The sequence below is a fragment of the Eupeodes corollae genome, chromosome 1, assembly GCF_945859685.1.
Source record: "Eupeodes corollae chromosome 1, idEupCoro1.1, whole genome shotgun sequence".
In the NCBI taxonomy this organism is placed as follows: Eukaryota; Metazoa; Arthropoda; class Insecta; order Diptera; family Syrphidae; genus Eupeodes; species Eupeodes corollae.
The window spans coordinates 203,190,125-203,214,083 of record NC_079147.1 but is presented as its reverse complement, the minus strand read 5'-3'; the positions used below and the strand labels follow the sequence as shown (position 1 = coordinate 203,214,083).

The following is a 23,959-nucleotide window of genomic DNA, read 5'->3' as shown; positions in this document are numbered from 1 at the left end:
TAATGAAAAAACACTTATTAAATGTTTAACCATAAATGTTTTCGAAATCTAATTGTTTATATTTAGCAAATGACATTCATTTTTGTAGTGTTTGGTAATCAAAAAGGATGTTTTTTAGAATTGTATTTAATTTTAAATTGGTAAGGTAATTTCATTGAATCAAAGTAAATACAAGTGACACCAAGTCTTATAGATATACTGGCTCATAAAAAACTAAAAAGTATTATTTAGAATTTGTATATGCAAAAAGCAACATTTTAAAGACATATTTTATATTGACACTCACCGATATTGCATCAGTATTTAAATTTATTTACAAATTGCAGTTTCTATAAATCATTATAAGGTTAGGCGCGCACATGCAACTTTTAGTTTCGAAACTGTTTGGTTTATAAACTGAGGACTATAGACTTATATGAGTGTCCGCGCACATGCAGACACCATTCAGTCGCCCATTCGAGCAACTTTTTAGTTTGTGTGTTTGACACAAACTGACCGATCACCTCGAACCAATTCCTTAGTTTGTGTCACAAGGAATTATAGGTAACTGCGCGGACATTCAACTAAATCGTTGAATAATTATCTCTAAGAACTCTAAGTGAAAGAAGGAGCAAAATGTAGTCAAGTTGAATAAATGTTTCCAGCGTATTGGTTTATTTCGTTGATTACTTTCGGAGTTGCTTATGTGAGCGATGTTTGGGCAACTAACGATCGAACTATTTGGTTTAAAAAAAGTTGCATGTTCGCCCCTAGCCTAAGAAAACATACAAACAGAAACTAAATGAAATAAACAAAAATGAATTCATCAATATTTGGCAAATTCCCTTTCAAATGCACGAACATTTAATGGCAAGTCCTTTTTTATCGATAAGTACACACCCTCAATTTGTTGGTTGAGGCCAGGTCCGCCCCGGACTGTAGCGCCACCTTAAGTAAGTAAGTAAGTAAGTACACACCCTCAATTTGGTTTACATTCAATGAAAAAGGGCCTTTTTTCAATTTAAAGTTATATTATAATGCTAAAGCGTTTTTTGTTTGTTTGAACTATCTTCTCTCTAGTAAATAATGGTTCCATTTAAAAAATTATTTCAGTGTTAGATAGCCTATTTATTGAGGAAGGCCAAAGACTAAATAAAATCACGCTTAGACTAATACGATCGGAGCACAAACAGACGGTTTTCTGCACTTATGTCACTTTGAGAAAACAAGAAGGTACGTTTTGCAAGCATTTATAATTTAGCTTTTTCAATTCTGCCTCGATTTGTGCAACTACTTGTATTTTATAATTATAATACTAGGCACATAAAATGCATCTGTGTTTATTTAAATGCGAAGTGATTACGTTATTGCCTATGAAAAATTCTTCCAGAATGGTAAGAGCTGAATCAAGACCAGGGCTACAGAGTTCATTTTTAAGACAAATTAATTCGCTAAATGTCAATCCTAATTATCCAACTTCTTTAAGAAAATAAAATCTTAATTTTAAACAGTTCTAGTGTCATTCATAAAGCCGACTCTAGCTAAAGCAGTTATTTATTTCCAAAGTCTTGTTGAAACTTTTCTTAGTTTTAAACACTTGAAACTACTCTTCTAAATAATGAAGGTTCTGTATGCGATCTCCCGCATTTGTATGGTTTTTTATCGGCTGTGGTAGAGCATTTCATTGCATGTCAATGTTTTGTTTAATACTTTTTTTCCTTTTTTAACTCACTTTCATCCAATTCACCTTTCCTGCTAAGATGATAGGCGATTTTGGGGCAGTCGACCAAACGCAAGTTTGTACAAATATTTTATATTGATTGGTGCCGTAGTCTATTGAATAGTGGGTGGAAATGGTGCTATTTTCTAGCGCTAATAGTTACTTACTTGCATGCACTACAAATTCAAGCCAAGCTCAAAATCATGTTCTCATCTTTAAAAACTTATTAATTTTTTATTAAATGACAAACCTCAAATGGACTTTAAAGAAGCATTTTGCTTTTTAAAAAAAATTCTAAAATATTTCCCATGTTTTATAGGTACTCCTTTTTGTATAAATTTCGAACATTTCGTTTATGTATTTAACACAAATATTATTATCAAAAATGTTTGTTTGTTTTTGTCTTACTAAATTTTGTTCATACCATTTTTCATATGTACAAACAAAATGCAACCCAGTAAATACAACCTCGGTTATTGCAACTGCCCCAATTTCTCTTAGTTACATAAATCGAACTCGTACTGTATATGGATATAGATATGGAACGCATTCAGTTCAGTTCTGTTTACGGTCGTTATTCTTGTATGTTGCATTTTCGTGCGGGTGAAGCTTATAGTGAATATTATTTTAAAAAAATACTTGTTTGGAATCCCTTTAAATCAAAATAAATTCAAAAGTTAGTTTCTAAATTGAAAGCTACACGCAAACAATTGTTAAACCCTCAAACCAAAAGCATTGTGGATGGATTAATCTTTAATTTTAACCGAACCAATTTATTGCTCTTTGTTATGATTTTAACCGTTAACAATGAATTTTGTGCGAATCAATGAAAAAATTGACGCCACTGTCATCGAACTTTGAAATACAAATTATCGATAACAAGTGTGCAACTCCCGCCGGGTAAACAGTTATTCTGCTACGAAAATTCAATGAAATTAGTTAATTCCCAAAAATCAGTTCGTTTTTATAGTTAATTGTGATTAGCTTCAAAGTTTTGTTTTCTACCACGGGCTCATGTTGTTTCTCGGTGTGTGTTGCGCTCAAATAAGTTCAAAAATGAATAAGTTTTATTGTGTTAATTGTTAAAATCCAAAGTGAAATATCCCGAAAGTGGGAGTGTTGTGCTCGGATTCCCAAAAGACGTTTCGTTTTTTTTTTGTTAATTGTGCTTAGTTTCGAGTTTTTGTTTTCTACCACGGGTAAATATTGTTTCCTGGTGTGTGTTGCGCTCAAATAAGTCCAAAAATTAATAAGTTTTCTTAGTTTTATTGTGTTAATTGTTAATACCGAAGTTATAGCTCTCGGATTTGAAATATCGCGAAACCGGGAGTGTTGTGCTCATAGGTAGTTATCCCAAAGTGAATTAAGTTAAGTTTTTTTTTTAAATGAATGTGTTTTTTGCTTATCATTTCGTTTCTCAATGTTTCTAATATTTCTATTATGCGGGGTCAAATAGTGCGCAAGTGAATTAAAAAGAATATTTCAAGCATCGTCTTATCCCAGGTGAACTAAAAAAGAGGTAAGTGATTTTTTATTTTGCAATAAAAAAGAACATTTTGAACACCTTGTTTATTTTACCAACCAATAAGAAATCATTTTTAACAATGCTACAAAGTTTCGGTGAAAAGGTTCGCATGATTGCTGTTTCTAATCTTTCAGGGTTGTTTTTATGAAGTTGTTTTCAAGTAAATCATACGAGAAACTATATGTAACTTGTGCAGTGAGCACATATTTGAAGTCGTTTTAGGTTTTTTACCGCCCATGAAAGGTTTTTTTTTATCCCCTCTGATCTGGCTATAATTAATTTCGTTTTGAGTAAAATTCCCATATCCCATATCTTCAAAAAGCAACTTGAATCTCTTGGCCAGAATTAAAAAAAGAGCTCTAATAATGATAACTGAAACATTAGTATCTCTTGAGCACAACAGCGCCTTAAGATTTTATGTCCATCAATAATTTATCTCTATTTTTATAAACAGTTTTCTAGTGAAATACAACTAGCTGCATTCCACCGCAATTGAGCAATTAAACCGTAAAACCTATACTATTATTAAAGATCTTCAATTTCTCATTCCTCAGCCAACATTTCAAATAATATGAAGAGATCTTCTTACTAAAACGTTAAGTCTTCTGTACCACAATTAACATTGTTTTGTGTGTTTGGGCATAGGTATATGTTGGAACCGATTTGTAGAACCATTTTACAATGTGTTGCTTGCGAAAAATTCAATTTATATAGGCACCAAAATTGTTGGTTTTTTAGCGATACTATTTTTACAGTCCAGATTATGGTTTATGTTAAAAACCCAGGGTACTCGCATTCATTGCCATCAAGATCAACTGTTCTCCAGTTTCCTACTATTTTTCAATAGGAGATGTTTTAGATTTTCGAAATTGCTTAATTTTGTACATAAACCGAACAAAGATCTACGACAGTAAAACTATTATCATTGTTTGCATTTGTTTCAAATAATTTTTTTGTTTGTTATTATTTTAAATTTTAAAACATTTTGCTTTCATTTTACTTTATATAATATTAAAATGGTAGTTATTTGTTCACCATTATTACGCATTTATCTAAAAACTATGTTTTAATTTTATATATTCCGTGTATGTGTTTATAAATATGTTTGCATATCGACAAAGAAAATCCTAGAAAGCAACTTTCTCTTAATTCCTGCTTTTATTACAATAATATTTGTGAATAGGTTATGTTATAATTATAGAGAGTATACAAAATTAATTGTAAAATAAATAAATCAATTAAATTTAGAAATATGATTTCTAATTTTATGTTTACTACTTAGTTTCATCAAAATTAATACCAAGAGAAGTAATAGGAAATTAAAAATACAAAAACTTGATGAAATTTTTCAAATAGTAAAAGAGATTTTTAAATTAATTAAATATTAATGAAAAGTTTTCTTATACAACAGACGCGACCCATTTAAATTTACTACTAGCCGAATCATGGTGGTAAAAATTGCACTCCATTTTATTGATGCAGTGTCTGCCAAATTTACACATCTTTGGGTGGAAGAACGGACATCCGGGCTTTGAACAATTTGGATAAAATTTACACATTGATGTTGATACCGTCGATGATGAAATAGACTTATAGTTCTGCACTGGAACTACATGTGAGGCTTAAAAAAATAATAAACAAATATTGGAAGTTTAAACCAAATATAACCAAGTTTGAAAATATTGTTAACTTACATAAAGGTGGCGCGGACAATTGCCCACTCATCGGAGCACTATGTTGGAAATTGCATCCGACTTTGGTGCAAGTTAGATCAAATTTGCATTTTGGATGAACATAAAGACATTTTTCAGCAAATTTGCAATTCGGAAAACTCTTACATGGTGTCGCTGGATGATAAAATTCACAAGTTTCTTTGGTGCAAGTAGGAAAATATTTACAGCGTTCCTTGGGTTTGGATTTGATTACTAATGTTGAATCGATTGGTACTGAGTTCACTAAAATAAACGAATAAACAAAACTTTATTTTTCTTTCTTCCATAAAGAACAACAAATTAAACCCATCTTACATGATGACGGTAAGTTGTCATATTTCCTTGACTCCAAATTTCTTATTGAAATTTTATGTCCATCATCGGCATTCGGCTCAATCAAATTCTGATGCTCATTTTCCCGATCTCCACTCTTCGATCGACGCTTGGCTGGAACCACAGGTTCTTCAACCTTAACTTGTTTATTGACCAAATCAAATTTGATTAGCTGTCTCTTTCGTTTGGTTGGCGTGTTGTTTTCGATTACTTTTTCTTCGTGTTTCCGAACAGGCAGAGGTGGTGTCATGGAACCTTCTTCTTCAGTATCTGCTGATGCATTTGAATTTGCATTTGCATTCTCATTTGGCTTCTCATGATCAGTTGTTGAATGTTTATCCTCCTTCCCGACATGTGCTCCCTTGTTTGTTGTATCCTTTTTGGGGCTATGGAAATCATCATCTTCGGAGTCATTTTTAATGACAATTTTCTTTACTTCTTTTGGCCTTTTGTATATTTTGATGAGTTCAGATTTTTTACTTCCCGACAATGATGATGATGGTCGCGGAGGAGTACTACATGAAGGTGAGGAATTTGACTCACGCTCGTTGCGAGCTTGTTCATTTTTTAGTGTTAAACGACTGCGTATATCGATTTTTTCTCGTGAGCTTTTGTGTACTTCTGAGCGACTTGAATGTTCTGCTCCATTTACTCGTGAACTCTTTGACTTGGATTTATAATTAACTGCAGCTTTATCTAAAAAATAAAATATATAATAAAAGCTATTGTTTTGTCCAAATAGATTTAACTTACCATTGAGAGTGACCACAAACTGAGTTTTATTTTGGTTGATGGTATCATCATTTCTTTCATGGCTTACACTGCAAGCAAACATTTAAAAAACTTGTATGAAGCCTTTTTTATAATAAAAATAATACTTGGCATAGAAACTTACTCTTCTTCTTCTTCGTTGTTTGTAAAATTGATTGCTTGGGGTATATAAATAAGCTCCAAGTCCGATTCGCCTCTATCTGAAATATGCTCTGGTACATATTCTTCATCTTCATCCTGTTCCATTTCCTCATTTTCATGATGTCTGTCATTATCAGCTTTTACTTCAATAACAAAATTCTTAGCAGTTCTTCGAATCAAAGCATCTCGACTAATTCGATCTCGATAAGATTTTGTAAAGAATTTTGTATTTCTCTTTGTAGAAGTGCTACCGACTCCGCTTGTCGAACTCTTTCGAACCGAAATATCTTTCTTTGGTTTGACGAGAATTGTCGAACGCTGTGCCTCGGCCACAGCACGTAAAAGTAAATTCTTGCAAGCCTGCTTGCTTGGTGAAATCGAAGGTCGTGGTTTGATTTTGATAACTGAGTTAACAGGACGATCTGTTCGCTGATTATCAACGTCTTCATCGGCCAAGTCTGGTTTAGGTGGAGCAACCACTACTCGAGAACCAATACGTTGTTGTGGCAGTCTTTCGTTCGAACTATCTCTTTTATTTTTATCCGTTGAGGGAGATCTCTTGCGACTGGAACGAGTAGCAGCTTCTCCATTTGATTTTCTCTCTTTTTCCATTTCGCGCCTTCGGAACGCTGGCACATACAATTCTTTTTCTGCTCGTCGATGTTGATGTTGAGAATGCTCGTTTTTGTAGTCTGCAAAAGTCAATGGAAATAAATTACCATACTAAATACTAAATTACAATTTAAAGTGGAATATAAAAATAAGTCTTTCTATTAAGATAAAACATCTGAAAACATTACTTTTCACAGTTCTTTAAACAACTACAGGACAGTGACAATTGGATCAGAATTTTTGTTTAAAAATATGTAAGTGTGCTTCTTCAATTCTAAGGCTACTCTTGATATGAAAATAAAAAGAAGAATTACCTCTAGTTACATGTCCCAAACGCTCATGAATTGATTTCTTCCTTATATTTGCATCCCTAACGGTGTGTTCCTGGCTCCTTTCTACTTCGCGATTTTGATGACTATAATCCGCTGGCATTCGGCTGCTTGACGAATTACCCAAATTAGAAATTTTCTCTGTTGTATTACTATCAACTGATGAAGCAGCTACGAGAATTTCGTTGGCACTAACTGGAACTGGAGAATTTATTTCTTCCTGTTGATTTCGATCAAAAACTATTGGACTCTTAGCCTTAGATTGTTTTTTCTTTTCGCGAGCCATTTCACTGCTCTCTTCGAATTCCTCACCATCTTCTTTTATATTGAGGAAATCTTCGTCTTCACTTTCATCCACATCATCAAGAATCTTCAACTGTTTTTTTGCAGCGAAAATCTTCTTTTGAATGTCGGCCAATTCTGCGAGATCTTTTTCTCGTGTCTCATTTGTGACGACACTTTGTCGAGTGGAGGACATCTCCGAAATTGTCGGTATATTAAAGTCGTCGGTTGAATCTTTTGGTCCGTGGGATTCGTTTTCTTGTTTTTTGTCTTTACTCACGGCATTTGCATCGACCTCAAAAGACTTTTTGGCTTTCTCCAGTAGTTCCCCGGCGAAGACATCAGTAATTGATGTAATTTCATTCGCATCTTGCTCTGAAGGCTTTTTCTGCGCTTTTTTGTCTTTTTTCTTGTCTTTTTTATCTTTCTTGCTCTGAGTAGCTTCATCTTTCTGAATAGTTTTTCTTTTCTTTTGCAAAGCTGGAAAATAATTTTGAACGATAAGTCGGGGATAAGAACATACAAACACATTTCCTTCTTTCAATACATACCTACTGCAGGCAAAGTAACTTCCTGGAGTTTTTGTAATACTTCATGTAACCACGTAACAAATAAATCAGTTTGTGAACCAAGAAACAAATTTAGATCGGCAATCATTTGTTGTTTGGAGCGCTTATTTGCCACCATTATCATAACGTAATCTGGTAATTCATCGTCTATATACCCGGCAGAACCTCCCGTTCCAAGTTCCAGGAGTTTTGCCTTAACAGCGCTCTGGGATTAAAGAAAAGTTTTTTTTTTTAATAAATATATTTAAGTAGACAACACGCATCTAAAGTAAAATTTAATGTTTTGATTTTGTGTGGAGTTTTCTCATCAATTACACTTACCCGCATTTTCTGACCAACTTCACTTCCTAAATTATCCATTATTAGGAATTATTTTAATCAGTGTGGTTTTATTGCTTGAAAATTTAACCCAAAATATTAAAGAAATTAATATTTTTCTCTTATTCTTTGCCCTCTTGGAAATTTTAATTTTGACAGCATAAAACAAAATCCATTTGACGGACGGGTTTAACCTAGGTTTCAAAAATTGACCGCGTGGCGCTAGTGATAAGAAAACACACGTTTTTAAATTCGATGGTTGCGTTCAGCAAATATAATATAGACCACAGTTCAACAATTTAAGGGAAATTATCACGCCGATTACAAAATTCTTATGTCCGATTTCATAAACAAACACTAAAAGCACTTTGTAAATTTTATCAGGCATTTAAATTTGCTCAGTAAGCGAATTGTGTGAGAAAAAATGAGAAAGCATTATGTTTTGAAATAAATGACATTAATGCTATAATAATATACTAAACATATCACCGACGCAGATTTGGAAAGATTCTGTGGCATAAATTCGTAAAATAATAAGCACTTGATTTAATGCACTGACGGGTTTATTTCGGTTTTATGCTCCAAATGATGACCAAAAAAACTCAACAACTGATCCATTGATGCTTTGGAAAGTCGGAACCTCATTTTGAAGTCAATATTATCATAGTTTGAAAATGGATTCTTGTTAACGCGGAATACTCTTTAACGGCGAACAACTATGAAGATGACCAATGACTAATCAAAAATAATTAAAAATAGTAATGTAATGTTGAATTTGTTTACCTATTCATTCTCCAAATATTGAGAAAACAAAACATCGGCTGTCATTTTCATTTTTTAATTACACTTTTAAAATTTAATGAGCCAAAAATTTGCATTTAGTTTTAAAAGGTGTTTAAAAGCCTGTTTGCTTTAAAAAGGCTTGGTGAAACCAAAATATTTAAAATCATTTAACAGAATGTATAAAAGTTGTTTATGAAATTGGGCATTAGAATTTTTCTCCCGCGGTTTTTTCGACACGCGGTGAGTTAACGCGATAGTCGATTCCTAAGACTACGGCTGAGTTCTAGCCTAAATATGTTAAAAAACGTGTATTAATACAATTACAGCTGCATCCGTTCAGTCATCAAACTTTGTTTAAAAGGAGTTCATAAATGAAAAGAAAAAATGAGAAAAAATAATTATTTTTTAGGGGCGACTTTCCATTATCGCAGCACGAATTTAATTCTGATTGTTTTTTACATTTAGGTAGGAGTCTCAAAAAAACGTGTTTTAAATATGAAGGCCAGGAAACAACTTTAAGTCATAGAAGAAAATATTTTATTTTCCGGACTTAACCCTACTTTTTTTGTATTGCATTTTTTGAGCCTAAAACAAGTTTTTTTGATTGATAGCACGGCGTACTAACAGCTAGGTATGTAAGGGGGACATGCAGCCCCCCTGCTTGGAATCACAATAGGATTTGGGGTGGGTGGGAGTTTTTGCATTTGAGCACTACAATCAAAGAAATCCCAAAAAAACTAGTATGGCAACACTAAACAAAAAACAGGGAAGAAATCCAAAATCAACCATTTTTGAGTGTTTTATATATAAAAATGTGAACTTTGAAAATTAAATAAAAATAGAAATAACAGTTTCCTCGCTCTAAAATTGCTATAGTTATTATTTATTTGCACATATCTATCAAATTAGAAAAACCGCTAGTCGAAATTCGTGCTGCGGTAATGGAAAGTTGAGCCAAAACCGCTTTTACAAAAATGGGATTAAATTCTTCAGAATTAGGCAAATTAAAAATCAGAAGAAGAAGGACCATTTTTTTAAATATTAAAACCTTAAGGACAATGTAAATAAGGCATATTTTTAGAACTAATTATTTTCCTTGAGAATTTTTCAAAACTATTTTCGGATAACCAGGTCTACATTTTAAGTAAGCCCCTTTGTATTTATAACAGTTTGGAATTGGTTTCAGACCTCTGCAAAAAACATAACTAATTTAATAATAAAACCTAAAAAATAATAATAGTACAATTATACATACATTAGATTAAAAAGTACTTATGTTTGCTCCTCCTGTTAAAAACAATTGTGAACTTGAACTCAAATTGACTGTCTTTTTACTTATATGAAAACAACAGTTGCCAAACTCGAGCATAACTCATGCAGATTGTTTTCTTTGATAGACGACACTACGGCAGTACCGCGGAAGTTTTGCAATTTTGGCCAGCTGCTAAAAATAACCTTCCAACTTTAATAGAAAGTTGACTGCCTTGGTCAAAATTTACGTTCAAAGAATGAAGTTGACTTCAAATGAAGTTCCTTATGTTGTCTGAACCTGTCCATACCTAAAGCACAGATAATAAATATAAATTTATTATCTGTGCCTAAAGCTTCTATGATAACCCAGATGATCTCTTTCTTTGTTATGTTGTTTTCAAATTTCAAGGAATAGACAATCCTTATAAAAAGCATTTACTTTTCAATGGTTAAAGGAAAAATGTGTTGGAATTTTGTTTAAGTTTAAATTTTCATCAGTTTAACCTTTATGAAGAAGTACCAATGGTGAATCGAACTAGAATCTCCAGATCTCTCTTGGGATCTATAGACCTCACTTGACGTTTCGAGACCTCCCTCGATATTTCAAGAGCTCTTAGATATTATAAGAGTAGTATCCGTGGCATGATGGTTAGTGCGTTGGAATGTTATGCGAGAGGTCTTGCAATTACTCGCACACAGGAATGGTTGAGAGTTTTAAGTCACTAGGCCCTTTTTCTCCACGGACTTTTGCGCCACCTAATTTATTTTATTTTTGATATTTCAAAATCTTTCCTTGATATTTCAAAGCCAACCTAAATATGTAAGGCCTACCTTGATATTTCAAGACCTACTTTGGGATCTCTAGTCCAGCCTTAAAATCTTTAGACCTCCCTTGATTATTGAAGACGTCGTTTGCTACAATGATTTTCTTTAAACTTAACAGACACGTGAAGCTTTGTCAGTCATATCCACGCTGGTTAAGACAAGGTAACAATATGCCCAAACATTAAAAACTTAAAATGAGATCTGTTAACAAAAATACTTTTATTCAAAAATGTATTCCAATTTTGTTTGTTACACTATAACATTTATTGAAAACGCAAATTTTATTTCTTAAAAAATAAAAATTTAAATCAGAAATCGTTTTTCAATCAAGGTTTTTGTGATTATATTGTTCTTCACCCAAAATCGAAATATTTTCTGAAATAGCTTCACAGAAATATTTAAAATTATTAATATCAAAAATTAAATAAATAGTATATTCACCTTGTTTGAAGCACAAACAACAATTATAGAAATAGTAAAGTTGCATGTTAGTAGATTCATTGCTAAGAAAATTAAAAGTTCCATCACAAATATTTCACTTTGATTTCCATAGAGAAAAAGTGAACTAAAATTTAAACTATCATCAATGTAAAACGTCCCTTTTTCTGAAATTAACATTCAAGTTTACAAATTTACATACATAATTAAAGAAAGTTTTTTAAATTGTTTTTTCATTATATTATCTTTTAAATTCCTATTTATTTATTTTTATTATTTTTTTGAAAACTAAAAATTGTGTAGGTATAAAAGTAAAAACAACTTACGTTCCGCAACAAAACTTTCAAACTCACACCTCAGTAAGTGTTCAATAAAAGTTTTCTCCTTTATAATATAGTCCATGTCCTTGATTGCCTTTTTTTTAAATATAAAACAATACATAAATATGTAAATATAATACAAAGCATTTATAATATAGTTACGTGATCGATAAATGCACAGAAGAATTTATTCACTCTATTGTAAGAAGTTGTACTTCTTTCAGAAACTCCCTCCATATTTCTATTTGAAAATCCAACATCTTTTTGGAAGTAAGATTGTGATAAATTGTCTGTTCTTTGTTTAAGCGGTAAGAGTTGTTCAATGTGTTTTCTATAAAAACAAACCAAAAAATTTGCAACAAAGTTTTTTTGTAAAATTTTAAAGCTACCTTAAATTCAGTGGCGGCAGCACAATATAGGTTTGAAAATCGGAATCACTTAAAAGTCCTCTTTTTCCACACATATTTTGAGATTCACGTTGCAGTTGAAATATCATAGAAGACATATCTGTATCCGAGAATCCATGTGGAGATCGACCATGAATATAATATCCAAATGAGCAGTCCATTAGTGTAAATATAGATACATTAGCCAACGTGCACATATCCATGAATTTCCTAAGGGGGCTTCCAATCACTTGATCCAATAGAAAACTTCTTAACAAAATTTGTATAAATTGAACAGAAGAATATATGCCAGCGCAGGCAAACAGGTTCAAAGTTGAATTTAAATAAAATATGGGAAAGAATTTTTTGGAGATCTATGATTAAAAAAGTTCACATTTCTATTACCAAAATCTATGATCGAGTACTTAAAAAAAAAAAAAAACAAACATACCCAAAATAAAGCTAGAGAAACAAAACCTTGAACAAAGGAAGAGGTTTTTTGTTTATTACTTAAATCAATCCATTCGTTTGCCAGAAAAAATGTTCTCCACGCTGAAACATTATTCTCAGTAAATGTTCGAATCTAAAATCAGTACAATTTGAAATTGTAAAATATTAAATAATTTATATTGAAAAATATTAACTCACACTTGAACATTGCGAAGATGTTTCCATGTTATTTTTCAAATGCAATGAAACATCACAATTCTTAGGCCGTTCCCAGTCAACGAAAAATATATCAATTTTTGAGATCTTCCAAAAATTTACGAAAAAACTAAAACCCTTTAAATTCAAATTCATATTATTTAAATTATGTATTTCTTTCCAAAATAACTACAAACCTTTAACAAAAGACCACAATATATACAAAACTTAAAGAGTTGATATTTTTGAACTGGGGCTGAGGCCTCATCAAAATGAATAAGAAAACTTATAGATGAGAAGAAGACGTGCAGAATTACAACAGCCAAAAATGAGTTTCCTATGTTTGACATAGAATTTAACAATGCTTCAGAAAAGACAAGCATTTCAAAACATTCTAAATTTCGACGACATTTAAAAACATACGCTCTAAAAATTGCAAATAAGAAGCCAATCAAAATGAAAACAGATAGAACTATTCCAAATAAGTCTCCCGATGAGTCTTCATCTTTTTTGAATGTTACTAGAAATTCGAAATTATACTTTTCGTCTAAAGATGCGTTGAGCGATAAATCAATTATATGATAATCTAGAACTATTATGGGAACTTTAATTTTGTTATCTCCAAGTACAGTGCAACGCAACTCAAATTTTCGTAATACTCGTATCGATTTAAAAAGCTGCATTTTGTATGAATCTTCATAAGGTAGAATTGGTTGGTTTGCTAAATTAAATGTTGTTACTGCTCCAACTATTTGAAAACGTTTCACCAACTGCCATTCAGTAGGGTTAAGTTCCTGCCAAGATAAAAATTTTAATCATACTTAAAAATTAATGAATAAATGACTTACATTATTTCCTTCAAATAAGTTCTCAATCAATATGGGTATCGTTTGTAAGTATCGATTGTTATCTTCTCTCGTATGATTGAGAAAAACGCTTATGAAATACTTATTTCCATGTACAGATGCCATGTCTATGATTGAATCAAGTGTAAGTTGACAGACGATTTGAATATTTTTGTATATCTGAAAACCGCCATATTGACCTAAGAAATCATGTCCACAAAGATTTAGCCTGTTCGGTTGAAAACTTTCCCATCGGGTCAATTGGCCTTCTAATGAGAACACTGTCGAAAACAAATTAAGGGCACCTTCCTAAATAAATGAAAACAAATTATCAATTATTGCAACTTCTTATGCATTGGCTTATCTAATCCTTACAGAAATTTGAATTTTTTCCTCAACTTCTTGTAAAGTATCTTTGCCTTTTTTGTAAAATAAAAATGGGCGCAATCCATTAAGGTTCTCTCCCACGCTAGAGTAAAGTGCGGCATCAGAAGCCTGGGAGAGTAGGAAAACACTGCACGGTGAATTTTTGTCAGTATCAAAAAACGATTGTATGCACAAGTTTGCCAAATTATTGCACGCAGTGATGTTTTGAAGTGACTGACAGAAAAATGCTATGAACTTCAAATCAACATACAGTCTTCCTCGCTTCCAGAAAGCATTGTGATTAAGATAGTTCTTTAAAAGTGGCTTCCATATACAATAGTTCCTATAAATATAATTGTATTTCAAATCGCATCTGCAATCGTTTCCATAAATTGCTGTGTTTGGATAAATGCTAATATCTTTCTCTGCACCATTTTTATTTCCTATTGTATAATTTATAAAATTCAAATTGCAGGGATCTTCTCTATGTCGTAAGGATGTTGTATTTGCACATTTGACGCTATTTTTACTTGTACATGGTTCTAAACAAACTTTTCGTTGACCATACAAAGCAACTATTGTATAGTTTTTTTGACAATCACAGGCTAGTTCTAAAAATAGTTTAAAAAACTTTGAAAAATCAATATGTTGATAAAAAAGGTAGGTACCTACTATCGAAGCTGGGCCTCAAATGTTCTCTAGGTTCACATGGGAAACACAAAAAATAATCCAAGCTGTAAAACTCATTGCTTCTGCAAGATTTGGGATGGTTTAACAAAAATAAAGTCCTATTAAGGGCTTGTAAATTTGTACTTTCTCCTAGTTGCACATATATTATCACAATAAAAAGGAAGACGGAAACAAACTTTTTATGGAAGATCATAGTTTTGATAGTCTTTTATTTTTTTAAGATGAAACAAAAAAAAAAACTGGTGCCTGGTATTCCTTCGAGGTGTTCTTAAATGAATGAGCTGTTTCTTGTTAAATACGAAGATGTTTGTTTATTTTTATAACGTAGTTTCCAAGGGAACAGAAATGCTACCCAACCCTAAAATCTATCGTAACCATAACAGAGGAAACTTTTCCCAATGTCATGACAAACGATGTGCTACAGACTATATGACTTAAAAACAATAGCTTTAAAGGGAGTACAACGACTTGACACCTGTTGATTCAGATATTTTTAACTGAAGAGAATAAAATAAAAAAAAAAAACGATTTTTAATCGATAGTACGGCAAAGTACTATATTTTATTTTATTTTTCATTTTTAACTTAAGAATTATCACAAATATTGCGTATAAATATTTAATCAATTATTTTATGCCGTCTTCGTTTAAAATTGCTTATACTAAAATTATAGGTTCTTAAAATTATTATTTTGTTCATTTAGGTTTTAATTTATCGAGTTAGTTTCGGCAAACATTCAATGAAAAAAGTTACATATGTAGCAGTTTTTTTTATTTATAGATAAATATATTTAACAATTGATTTACATTTTTTGTTACTTTCATATTTCCCTAAAAAGATTTCAAGTAAATTTTTTTTATTAATTTCGCTTGTATTATTTTTAAAAAATAATTTTCTATCTACATTTTGAATTAATAACGAAAAAGATGAAAACCTTTTAATATACGTACAAAATATAATTTTTCATTTTTCAGTTGGTTCAATAGTAACCATCATTAACATTAACTTTTGTTGTTTTAAAAAATATTCGTTAAGTAAATTTTTATATTAAATACCTATCTCTTTCTTAAGGACACTTAAAACATACTACATTCATATATTTTCATGTAAATTTACAATTATGGAAGGATTTGTTGCTCAGTATCATAATTTTTAAATTAAATTTATGTATAGGTTAAACGAATTATATTCACACGACGGAATGATAAGATAACTATTATCTATTTAAATAATAAATTATAGTTGCTTAGTACTTATTAAGTACGTACAATCTGAGAATTTTAAAAATTATAATTTATAAAAGAAAAACTCGATGAAAATACAAGTAATTCTTATTCCATCATAACGCCAAATAACATTTATTTATATTATATTAAAAAAAAACAACCAACGAAGAATATCTGACGCACCGCACTAAATTAGACGTTCTTCAGGCGGAGGTTTAAGCACATTATCCATTTCCAAACGTGGATTACAATACTCCTGCGCACTGGGACTGTAGGTGCCTCGCGTTGCTCGTTTGTTGCGAGCCATAACCAAGAATGTACCCAGCAAAGCTGCAGCTATAAGCAATAATATCACCACTACCGGAATAACAATAATTGCTATATCTGCTGTTGACGGGCCCTCATCCTTAGCGACGATCTGTTTAAATTAATATTCAAGGAGAACAATAAATTTCAAGTAAATATTTATGGTTTAAGACAAATTACCATTGCTGAGCAGTTTTTCCCTCCAAACCCATCAGTGCAGTTACAATAATAATCAGCTACATCTGTACAGGCTTCTACACAAATTCCACCATTCATGCACATGTTCTGTTGCTGACACGGATCTACTAAGTTGCACTCTGAGCCACAGAGTTTAACTTCGCATAAGCATTTGAAAGAACCACGTGTATTTATGCAAACTCCTCTACCGCCACATTTAGCAGGACCTGTCTGACATTCGTCGATATCAATCTCACACATTTGACCTTCGAAACCAGTTCCTGTGCAATTGCACGAATAACTTCCTATTGAATCCTTACATTCTCCACCATTCTGACATGGCTCAGGATCACATTCGTTGATTTCGGTTTCACAAAGTCTTCCAGTATAACCAATGCTACATTGGCAAACAGGTGGCTGTTCGGATAAATAAGTATTATTTATTTTAATTTATTCCTACTAGAATAAAGAATTTACCGTTGGTTCCGTTGTGAGGCAAAAACCACCGTTTTCACAGGGTTCAACTTGGCAGAAGGGAACATCGCATAAAGAACCCTGCAATCCTTGCATACAAAAGCAAGTAAAGTTGTTGCCCGTTGTCATATCTATAATAACAAATATCAAACATTATAGACTTGAAAAAAAGAATAAAATAAATTACGACTTACTGAAGCCATCCACACACGTCGAGCCTTCTCGACATGGTTGATCGGCACAAGTGACCAACTTCAAGACATCACACTGTGGTCCAGCATAATCCTCTGTACAGTCACAATGGAAAGCTGCTACCAGATCCGTGCAGTTTCCACCATTGTGACACGGCATGGAAGCACACTCATCGATATTGTGCTCGCAAAGTTGACCATCATAGCCTGGCAAACAGCTGCAAACAAAGCTGGCTACTTTGTCAATGCAAGTTGAGTTATTTGTACAATTTGCTAGTAGACACTCATCAATATCGATTGAGCAATCATCGCCTTCATAGCCAGGCTTACAATCACAAGCGTATTGCTCTGAAGGATTTGAGCAAACTGCATCATTTTTACAATCTTCTTGGAAGCAAAGAACGCAACCCTCTTCGGGTTTGGTTGAGTTTAGTCGGAACTGTGAACGTGGTTGTAAATTCTCAGAGTACATTTCGTTGTTCATAAAATAAGGAAGTATTAGGTCACCCAATCTGGCTTCTCCTAAGCAACCTTTAAAAGTCGCTCCAGATGTCAGCCCGCGTGATAGAAGATTATCAGATAGGGGCATTCCTCCTAAGTAAACCATATTTTTGCCTGAAATTAAATCCTGGAATGCACTTTGATCAATGTCAGAGGTGAATGCCGGCGACGGATCTGGTGTCTCCTCCCAACCTTTCCAACCACCTTCGAGTTTATCTCCTTCAACTTTTAAAAATACTCGGCTCCATTCGAAATCAGACTTGTCTTTGGTAAATCGCTTTGTTTCTGGCAGCTCCCGACCCAATTTCCACTGAACTGTAACTTGATCTCTGAAGGCAGCAATGTCAAAATAACGATCTCCATCTTGAACATATAGCAGTGTTCCTCCAGTCTTGGTTCTGTACGAAATTTCAACAACAGGCTTCAGAACAGTTTCTTCATCTGGATTCACGGAAAAGTATGCGAAGGCTAAAGGCGATTTTTCGTTGCCAGTGAAAGTCATATTTGTAATACATTCAAAACCATCATCCAAATTCTGACACACTCCATTGCCTGGGCATTTATTTAGCTGGCAAAATTCAATATCCTGACAAAATTTGCCCTTATATCCCTTGGGACAAGTACACTCAAAGTCATTCCAAGTATTTTTGCATTCTGCATTGTGCTGACATGGTTTCTTCCGACATAAATCATCAGATACAGCACCTTTCAGAACTGAATTCCGATCAATTGTAACTTCTCCGAATGGCTTCGGGAGCTGTAGGTCTTCTTCGTTCAAAGGATATAACTCAACAATCATTGCATGTGAACCATTGCTAATTTGAACATCTTGAATAATACCCTTAAAATAGAGCTTATCTTCTTCTTCCTTTGTCATGTTGGTTTCTAAATTATCTAAAGTCGGCGCTGGTCCACCCAAGTACAGCACCTGTGCATCAAGTTGACCTGTCGAAGACAGTGTCTTCCGGAAGTACTCGGTACCGTTGAGCTTGACTTGGACCAACGTTTGATTCCGCACAACTTCTATAAGGTGATTGTAGCCATTGTCTAGTTTATTCCCACCTACTGTATAAGCTTCTGGTGTACCATTAAATCGCATTTTAACTAAAAGTTCTCCACCATGCAGCTTTGCTGAGACATATGAGTCCCCAATTTCACCTGAAATTAAATTCAAGATTAAAAAAAAACACCAGGGCCAGAGAATTTTTCACTAACTTGTACCCCTAGGTGAAGTCAGGGCTTTTCTGGTATCACTACCGAGATAGAATATTTGTCCAGTAGATTGCCGAGTTCTTATGAACATCGAAATATCCAAAATAGAACGAATAGCCCTGCGAGCTGTCTCGTTGGTTTCCACTAATACAGCTGAATGTGTAGTGTTTTCGTGCCCAAATGTTGCAGCAGTTATATCTAAAATAAAATAATTTTAAGTCCGAACCAAGCAAACTTATTCAATAAACTTACTATATTTACACGTATGCCCCAAATGAGGTCTCTGACATCCACATGAAAATGTATGCCATAGATCTTTGCACTCTCCATTCGAATGACACGGATTAGGCTTACACTGTTCTGATCTTGGACAACCACTTTGAATTTTCACCAGCGATGTATTATCATCCGGTTCCTCGTCTGGGAAGATCCACTTACCATTGATAACTATGTCTTGCATGCAGCCTACAAAACTTGTTGGTCTGTGGGTTAGGTGCCTCAAATATGATTTTAAATTGGGTATCGTTCCTCCTAAATATGTTAACGGAAAGTAGGGCTGGCTACCGTTGGCACTTTCATATGATCCAATGGGGTAGATTGCCTGTTCGTCATTGGCCGATAGAACCAAATGTGAAGTATTAATGGCAACAAATACTTTATGCCAGTTACTGTCGTTCAATTTTGATCCAATAAACACTCCTTCCCATTTATTAAGTAATGAGGAATGCAGGTTCAATCTTCCATTAATGAGCTCCAAAATATAGCTCACTGGTTCGTTTTGACTTCCCGATGTTCCAAAAGCCAACACACCATTCGGTAAGGTCGTTCGGAACTCCAAATTAATATCATAACCTTCTTCTCGAGTGGTTTTCACTGTTATCAAACTACTTATGACCATTGATATTGTGGTGGGTTTTTCGCAGATCGCTCCTTGAAAACCATGCTGGCAGGAACAATTGAAAAGGTGTCGAGTTTCATTCACCAAATATGGCTTACATATACCGTTGTTTAAACATGGCCCACTAGTGCAACCAACAAGTTCAACTGAGCAATTTTTGCCACCCCAATTGGCGTCACAATCACAATCATAGTCATTTGTTTGGTCTATACAAGTTCCATGAAGACAAGGAGTATATCTGAAAATTATAATGGTTTTAAAAAGTCCATAAAAACATCTAATTCCGAAGAATAAATACCTATCGCACTCATTGATTTCCAGTTGACATTGGTCTCCTTCAAATCCGGGATCACATTCACATGTGTAATTTCCAATCTTTATATAGATAGAGATAAAAAGTTACAACACTTCTGTCCAAAATATATCATAAAATAAAACTCACTCCATCCTTGCATGTTCCATACTTTGAACATGGATTACTTTCACATTCGTTTATATTTACTTTACAATCCTTTCCCGTTATGCCAGGCACACATATACATTCGTAGCTGTGAAAGAAAAAACAACATTAATATCGATTAGGAATTATATGATGGTAACCATTTCGGCTTACCCGCTGGCATTTTCATAAGAAAACTCCTGTGAAAATATAGGCGGAAGATCAACCTTATCTGCCATCTGGTACAATGTCAAATTCGAACGTTCCAGACACGTTCCATTATGCTTGCAAGGATTACTTTCGCATTCATTGATATCAGTTTCACAATTTTTACCCGTGAAACCCGGGAAACACTTGCACATATAATCATTGATTTTGTCTATACACTCTGCACCGTTTGTACAATGATTCGACAGACATTCGTCAATGTTAATTTGACACAGTTCACCGGTATACCCCGTAGCTTCGCAGTCACAATGAAATCCTCCCAATTCGTCCATACATTTTCCGTCATGCTGGCAAGGCTGCGAAACGCAATCGTCTATGTCAACATCACATAACCTTCCAGTCATTCCAGGAATACATGAGCACGTGAAGTTATTAACCATATCAATGCAAGTGGAACCTTTTTCGCAAGGATTGCTTGCACATTCATCAATATTAAAATCACATTCTTTGCCTGTGTAACCAGCTGGACATACGCATTCGTAGTCGTTAACCTGCACGAAGGAAAAGAACATTGGATTAATCTAGATATAGTCACAGTTGATCAGGAAATGGAACTGGAATGCAATGGGACAAAATACAAAAACTAATTACTATATGTCGAATGAAAATGTTAAAAACAAATACAATCCATTTGGTTAGCAATACAGGAAAGGAATATTGACGGCTCGGTACAACATCCAATTTAACTTATTTCTCAACTACAGATGGTACATACATACTTGTTTTATATATTTTTTTTATTTTAAAAAATGTATGTTTTAGATTAGGAAACAAAACTATCAGAATATACAGTCTATGAGTTAATGTTAACTCGAAATCTCGAAACTACTTACTTCTCTTAAAATTTTTCGATGCTTTCCATAGTTAAAGAAAAATAACTAACTTAATTTTAGTAAAAATTTGACATGGATATCTCGAAATTTATCCTAACTCACCTTATTCAAACAAGAAGCTCCATTTTTACATGGCCTGCTAAGGCATTCATCTACATCTGAGTCGCAACGAAGTCCCGTAAAACCGGGCTCACAATAACACTTGAATGATCCAGGTCTATTAACGCAAATGCCATGACCGCATGTTGAATGTTGAGCACATTCATCAATATCAGTATCACAATGGGTTCCATTCCATCCTTCGGGACATGCACACTCGTAGCCAGCACCTTTGTTTCTGCACACGCCTCCATTATGACAAGGGTTTGAGCTACAAGCCGCACAATTCATATTATCCGGACAAATACACTTATTGTTTGAGCACATCATGGGCTCCTCGCATGTTGCCGCTGTGCAGGGTTCAAATTTTTCACACCGATCACCGTCAAAGCCCGATGGGCAGTAGCAATGAGTTCCGTTCAAGGAGCAAGTACCACCATTCAAACACTTGCATCCATCCGTTGATGTTGGGAATTCACAGTTGAAACCTAACATTATTCAATGAAATTTAAAAAAAAACCCTTGATAATCGAAACTGTATGAATTCAATAATTATTAAAGGTACTACATTACATTAAGCCATATCTTACTCAATTTCAAAATTAATATTAATATTTACGTTACAAGTATTTAAAAAAAGGTTATTGTTGTTGGTACTACTTTAACTATATTACTTTTGTTAGTTTAGGTAAACAATGGAAAAAAATTATTGTTAAATTTCAAACCTGCGAATCCACTTGCACAAATGCAAGTAGAATTTGAAGCATTTCCGGCACAAGTACCACCATTTAAGCATACAAAATTTGTACATGCATTCGACTGGGGAGTTGGGGTTGGTATTGGGATACAATGGCCTATTGGGCCTGGATTAATCAATAAAATTATTAAATTGTATTTATAATATTTACATATTGAATAATTATTTATACATTACTAAAGCTAAATTAAAAAATTAAATATACAACGTTAACGTTAATACAGATTTACAGTATCCAATAAGAGGTTTCATTCTGATATTTAACACATTTCGAATTTCTTAAGAGAAATCAATTGATGTTCCATTAAACATCATAGGTACTATTGCATCACCTTATCATTTTCATGAATTTTTCGTACATTTGTCAACTGTCTTCAATAACTTCACGAATTCCATCTTTAAGGACTTGAATCAATTTTGGAGCATTGCCATAGCTTTTGACTGTAAAATGTTTAACATTTTTGTTGTGAATTCGAAAAATGAGCAGGTTTAGATGAAATAGTATTCCTTATCATTTTCATGAATTTTTCGTACATTTGTCGGCTGTCATCAATACCTTCACGAATTCCATCTTTAAGGACTTGAATCAATTTTGGAGCATTGGCATAGCTTTTGACTGTAACATTTTTGTTTTGAATTCGAAAAATGAGCAGGTTTAGATGAAATAGTATTTTTTGAACCCAAAGTTGGAACAAGGCAACTAGTTAGTTTTTGCAGATACCATTAATTTTTAAGTTTTAGTTATCAGTAAAAACCCATCAGTATAATTTTTGTTTTTCATTTTTGAACATATTAAAGCTTTATTTTGAGATAGCCCGTTATAGCTATTGGAAGAAGAGGGATCTTAAATGTATTGCTGGTAAATGTACAATTACTCCATTAAAATAGAAGTAATAACCAGGAGCTTTGTATCCTTTTTGCTGTTAATTTCACTAGTAATTGTTTGTACTGATTCCATAGCAACATTAAAAAGATAGAAGTAAACTGAATTTGGAAAGCATTTTTCAGTCAGCTGTACAGTTAAAATTATATTTCAACACGAAAATATTTAAAATGTATTTACGAAATAAAATTAGCTTCAAATACATTTATTCTTTAAAAAAAAAAAATTGGTTATGAAATTCATCTTATTGCATTTATATTATCCTAAAAAATGTTCTAACATATTCAAACATTTTAAACAAAAATATAACATATGGATTTTTACTGATAGCTTTGTATATTTATATTTTTGATCAAAAAAATCAATGATTAGTTTAAATGATAAAAACCAATGGAAACTATAACTGGTCCCATAAGCTGACTTGATTTAATTGAAAGTAAATCAAATTTGTCTTGTGGTTTGGGCGGCTGGCTAATTAGATATTAGTAACTTGCCTTTCCTTCCAGACCTTTTTGTTATCAGAACCTGCCCATAATCAATAGATTATTGAATCGTATAAGGTAGCAAAATGTATCGTAGGTTAACTTATCAACTATGCCACCGGGCTATTCAAAATGATACCTCTTATTGGAAAACAACTTATAGTAATAGTAAACAAATGTTAATAAATAAAAAAATAAGCGCCTAAAATAGGTCATATAATTGTTTTTCAAATGCAACCAAAAAATAAGTAGCTCTTTATTGTGTCTTTCCATTAAAACAACAAGAAAAATTGGTTAAATTATAAAATTTAATTATTTGTTTCCAGTATTAAATTTAAATGTTCTTTTGTTGTTATTACACCTACTTCAAATAATTCACGAGTAGGGAGTAGAGACTAAATTAAACAAGCTTTT

At 33.0% G+C, this 23,959-nt stretch overlaps 3 protein-coding genes across 4 annotated transcripts in view; all 3 read right to left on the bottom strand.

Annotated features, from left to right (window-relative positions):
• Nucleotides 1–4,146: 4,146 nt before the first annotated feature.
• LOC129941395 (zinc finger CCCH domain-containing protein 14) lies at nucleotides 4,147–8,459 on the bottom strand. The gene is made up of 8 exons (XM_056050019.1): nucleotides 8,295–8,459; nucleotides 7,956–8,178; nucleotides 7,108–7,884; nucleotides 6,165–6,873; nucleotides 6,023–6,090; nucleotides 5,252–5,965; nucleotides 4,919–5,179; nucleotides 4,147–4,845 (listed from the first exon to the last, which is right to left on the bottom strand). Exons 1-8 carry the CDS (start codon nucleotides 8,331–8,333, stop codon nucleotides 4,625–4,627), a joined length of 3,012 nt encoding a protein of 1,003 aa, XP_055905994.1. The 5' UTR covers nucleotides 8,334–8,459; the 3' UTR covers nucleotides 4,147–4,624.
• A 2,886-nt stretch (nucleotides 8,460–11,345) lies between these two features.
• On the bottom strand, nucleotides 11,346–15,138 carry LOC129942866 (meckelin). Of its 2 annotated transcripts, XM_056051977.1 has the most exons (12): nucleotides 14,823–15,138; nucleotides 14,160–14,761; nucleotides 13,985–14,093; nucleotides 13,788–13,912; nucleotides 13,137–13,733; nucleotides 12,943–13,077; nucleotides 12,746–12,877; nucleotides 12,298–12,668; nucleotides 12,071–12,239; nucleotides 11,915–12,002; nucleotides 11,592–11,755; nucleotides 11,346–11,534 (listed from the first exon to the last, which is right to left on the bottom strand). In XM_056051977.1, exons 1-12 carry the CDS (start codon nucleotides 15,031–15,033, stop codon nucleotides 11,454–11,456), a joined length of 2,784 nt encoding a protein of 927 aa, XP_055907952.1. In that variant the 5' UTR covers nucleotides 15,034–15,138; the 3' UTR covers nucleotides 11,346–11,453. The 2 variants fall into 2 exon arrangements, with proteins under 2 accessions (XP_055907952.1, XP_055907951.1); XM_056051976.1 differs by having other exon boundaries at nucleotides 13,788–14,093.
• Nucleotides 15,139–16,158: 1,020 nt separating this feature from the next.
• LOC129942865 (protein crumbs) overlaps nucleotides 16,159–23,959 on the bottom strand; it is a 28,245-nt gene continuing 20,444 nt past the window's right edge. Inside the window, exons 5-15 of the mRNA XM_056051975.1 lie at nucleotides 22,149–22,286; nucleotides 21,427–21,911; nucleotides 20,438–20,982; nucleotides 20,267–20,372; nucleotides 20,123–20,199; nucleotides 19,179–20,062; nucleotides 18,930–19,124; nucleotides 17,217–18,872; nucleotides 17,026–17,153; nucleotides 16,552–16,965; nucleotides 16,159–16,483 (exon numbers count right to left, since the gene is read on the bottom strand). Coding sequence (XP_055907950.1) covers nucleotides 16,253–16,483; nucleotides 16,552–16,965; nucleotides 17,026–17,153; nucleotides 17,217–18,872; nucleotides 18,930–19,124; nucleotides 19,179–20,062; nucleotides 20,123–20,199; nucleotides 20,267–20,372; nucleotides 20,438–20,982; nucleotides 21,427–21,911; nucleotides 22,149–22,286 — 4,859 coding nt within the window. The 3' untranslated portion in view covers nucleotides 16,159–16,252. The remainder of the gene's footprint in view (nucleotides 16,484–16,551; nucleotides 16,966–17,025; nucleotides 17,154–17,216; nucleotides 18,873–18,929; nucleotides 19,125–19,178; nucleotides 20,063–20,122; nucleotides 20,200–20,266; nucleotides 20,373–20,437; nucleotides 20,983–21,426; nucleotides 21,912–22,148; nucleotides 22,287–23,959) is intronic.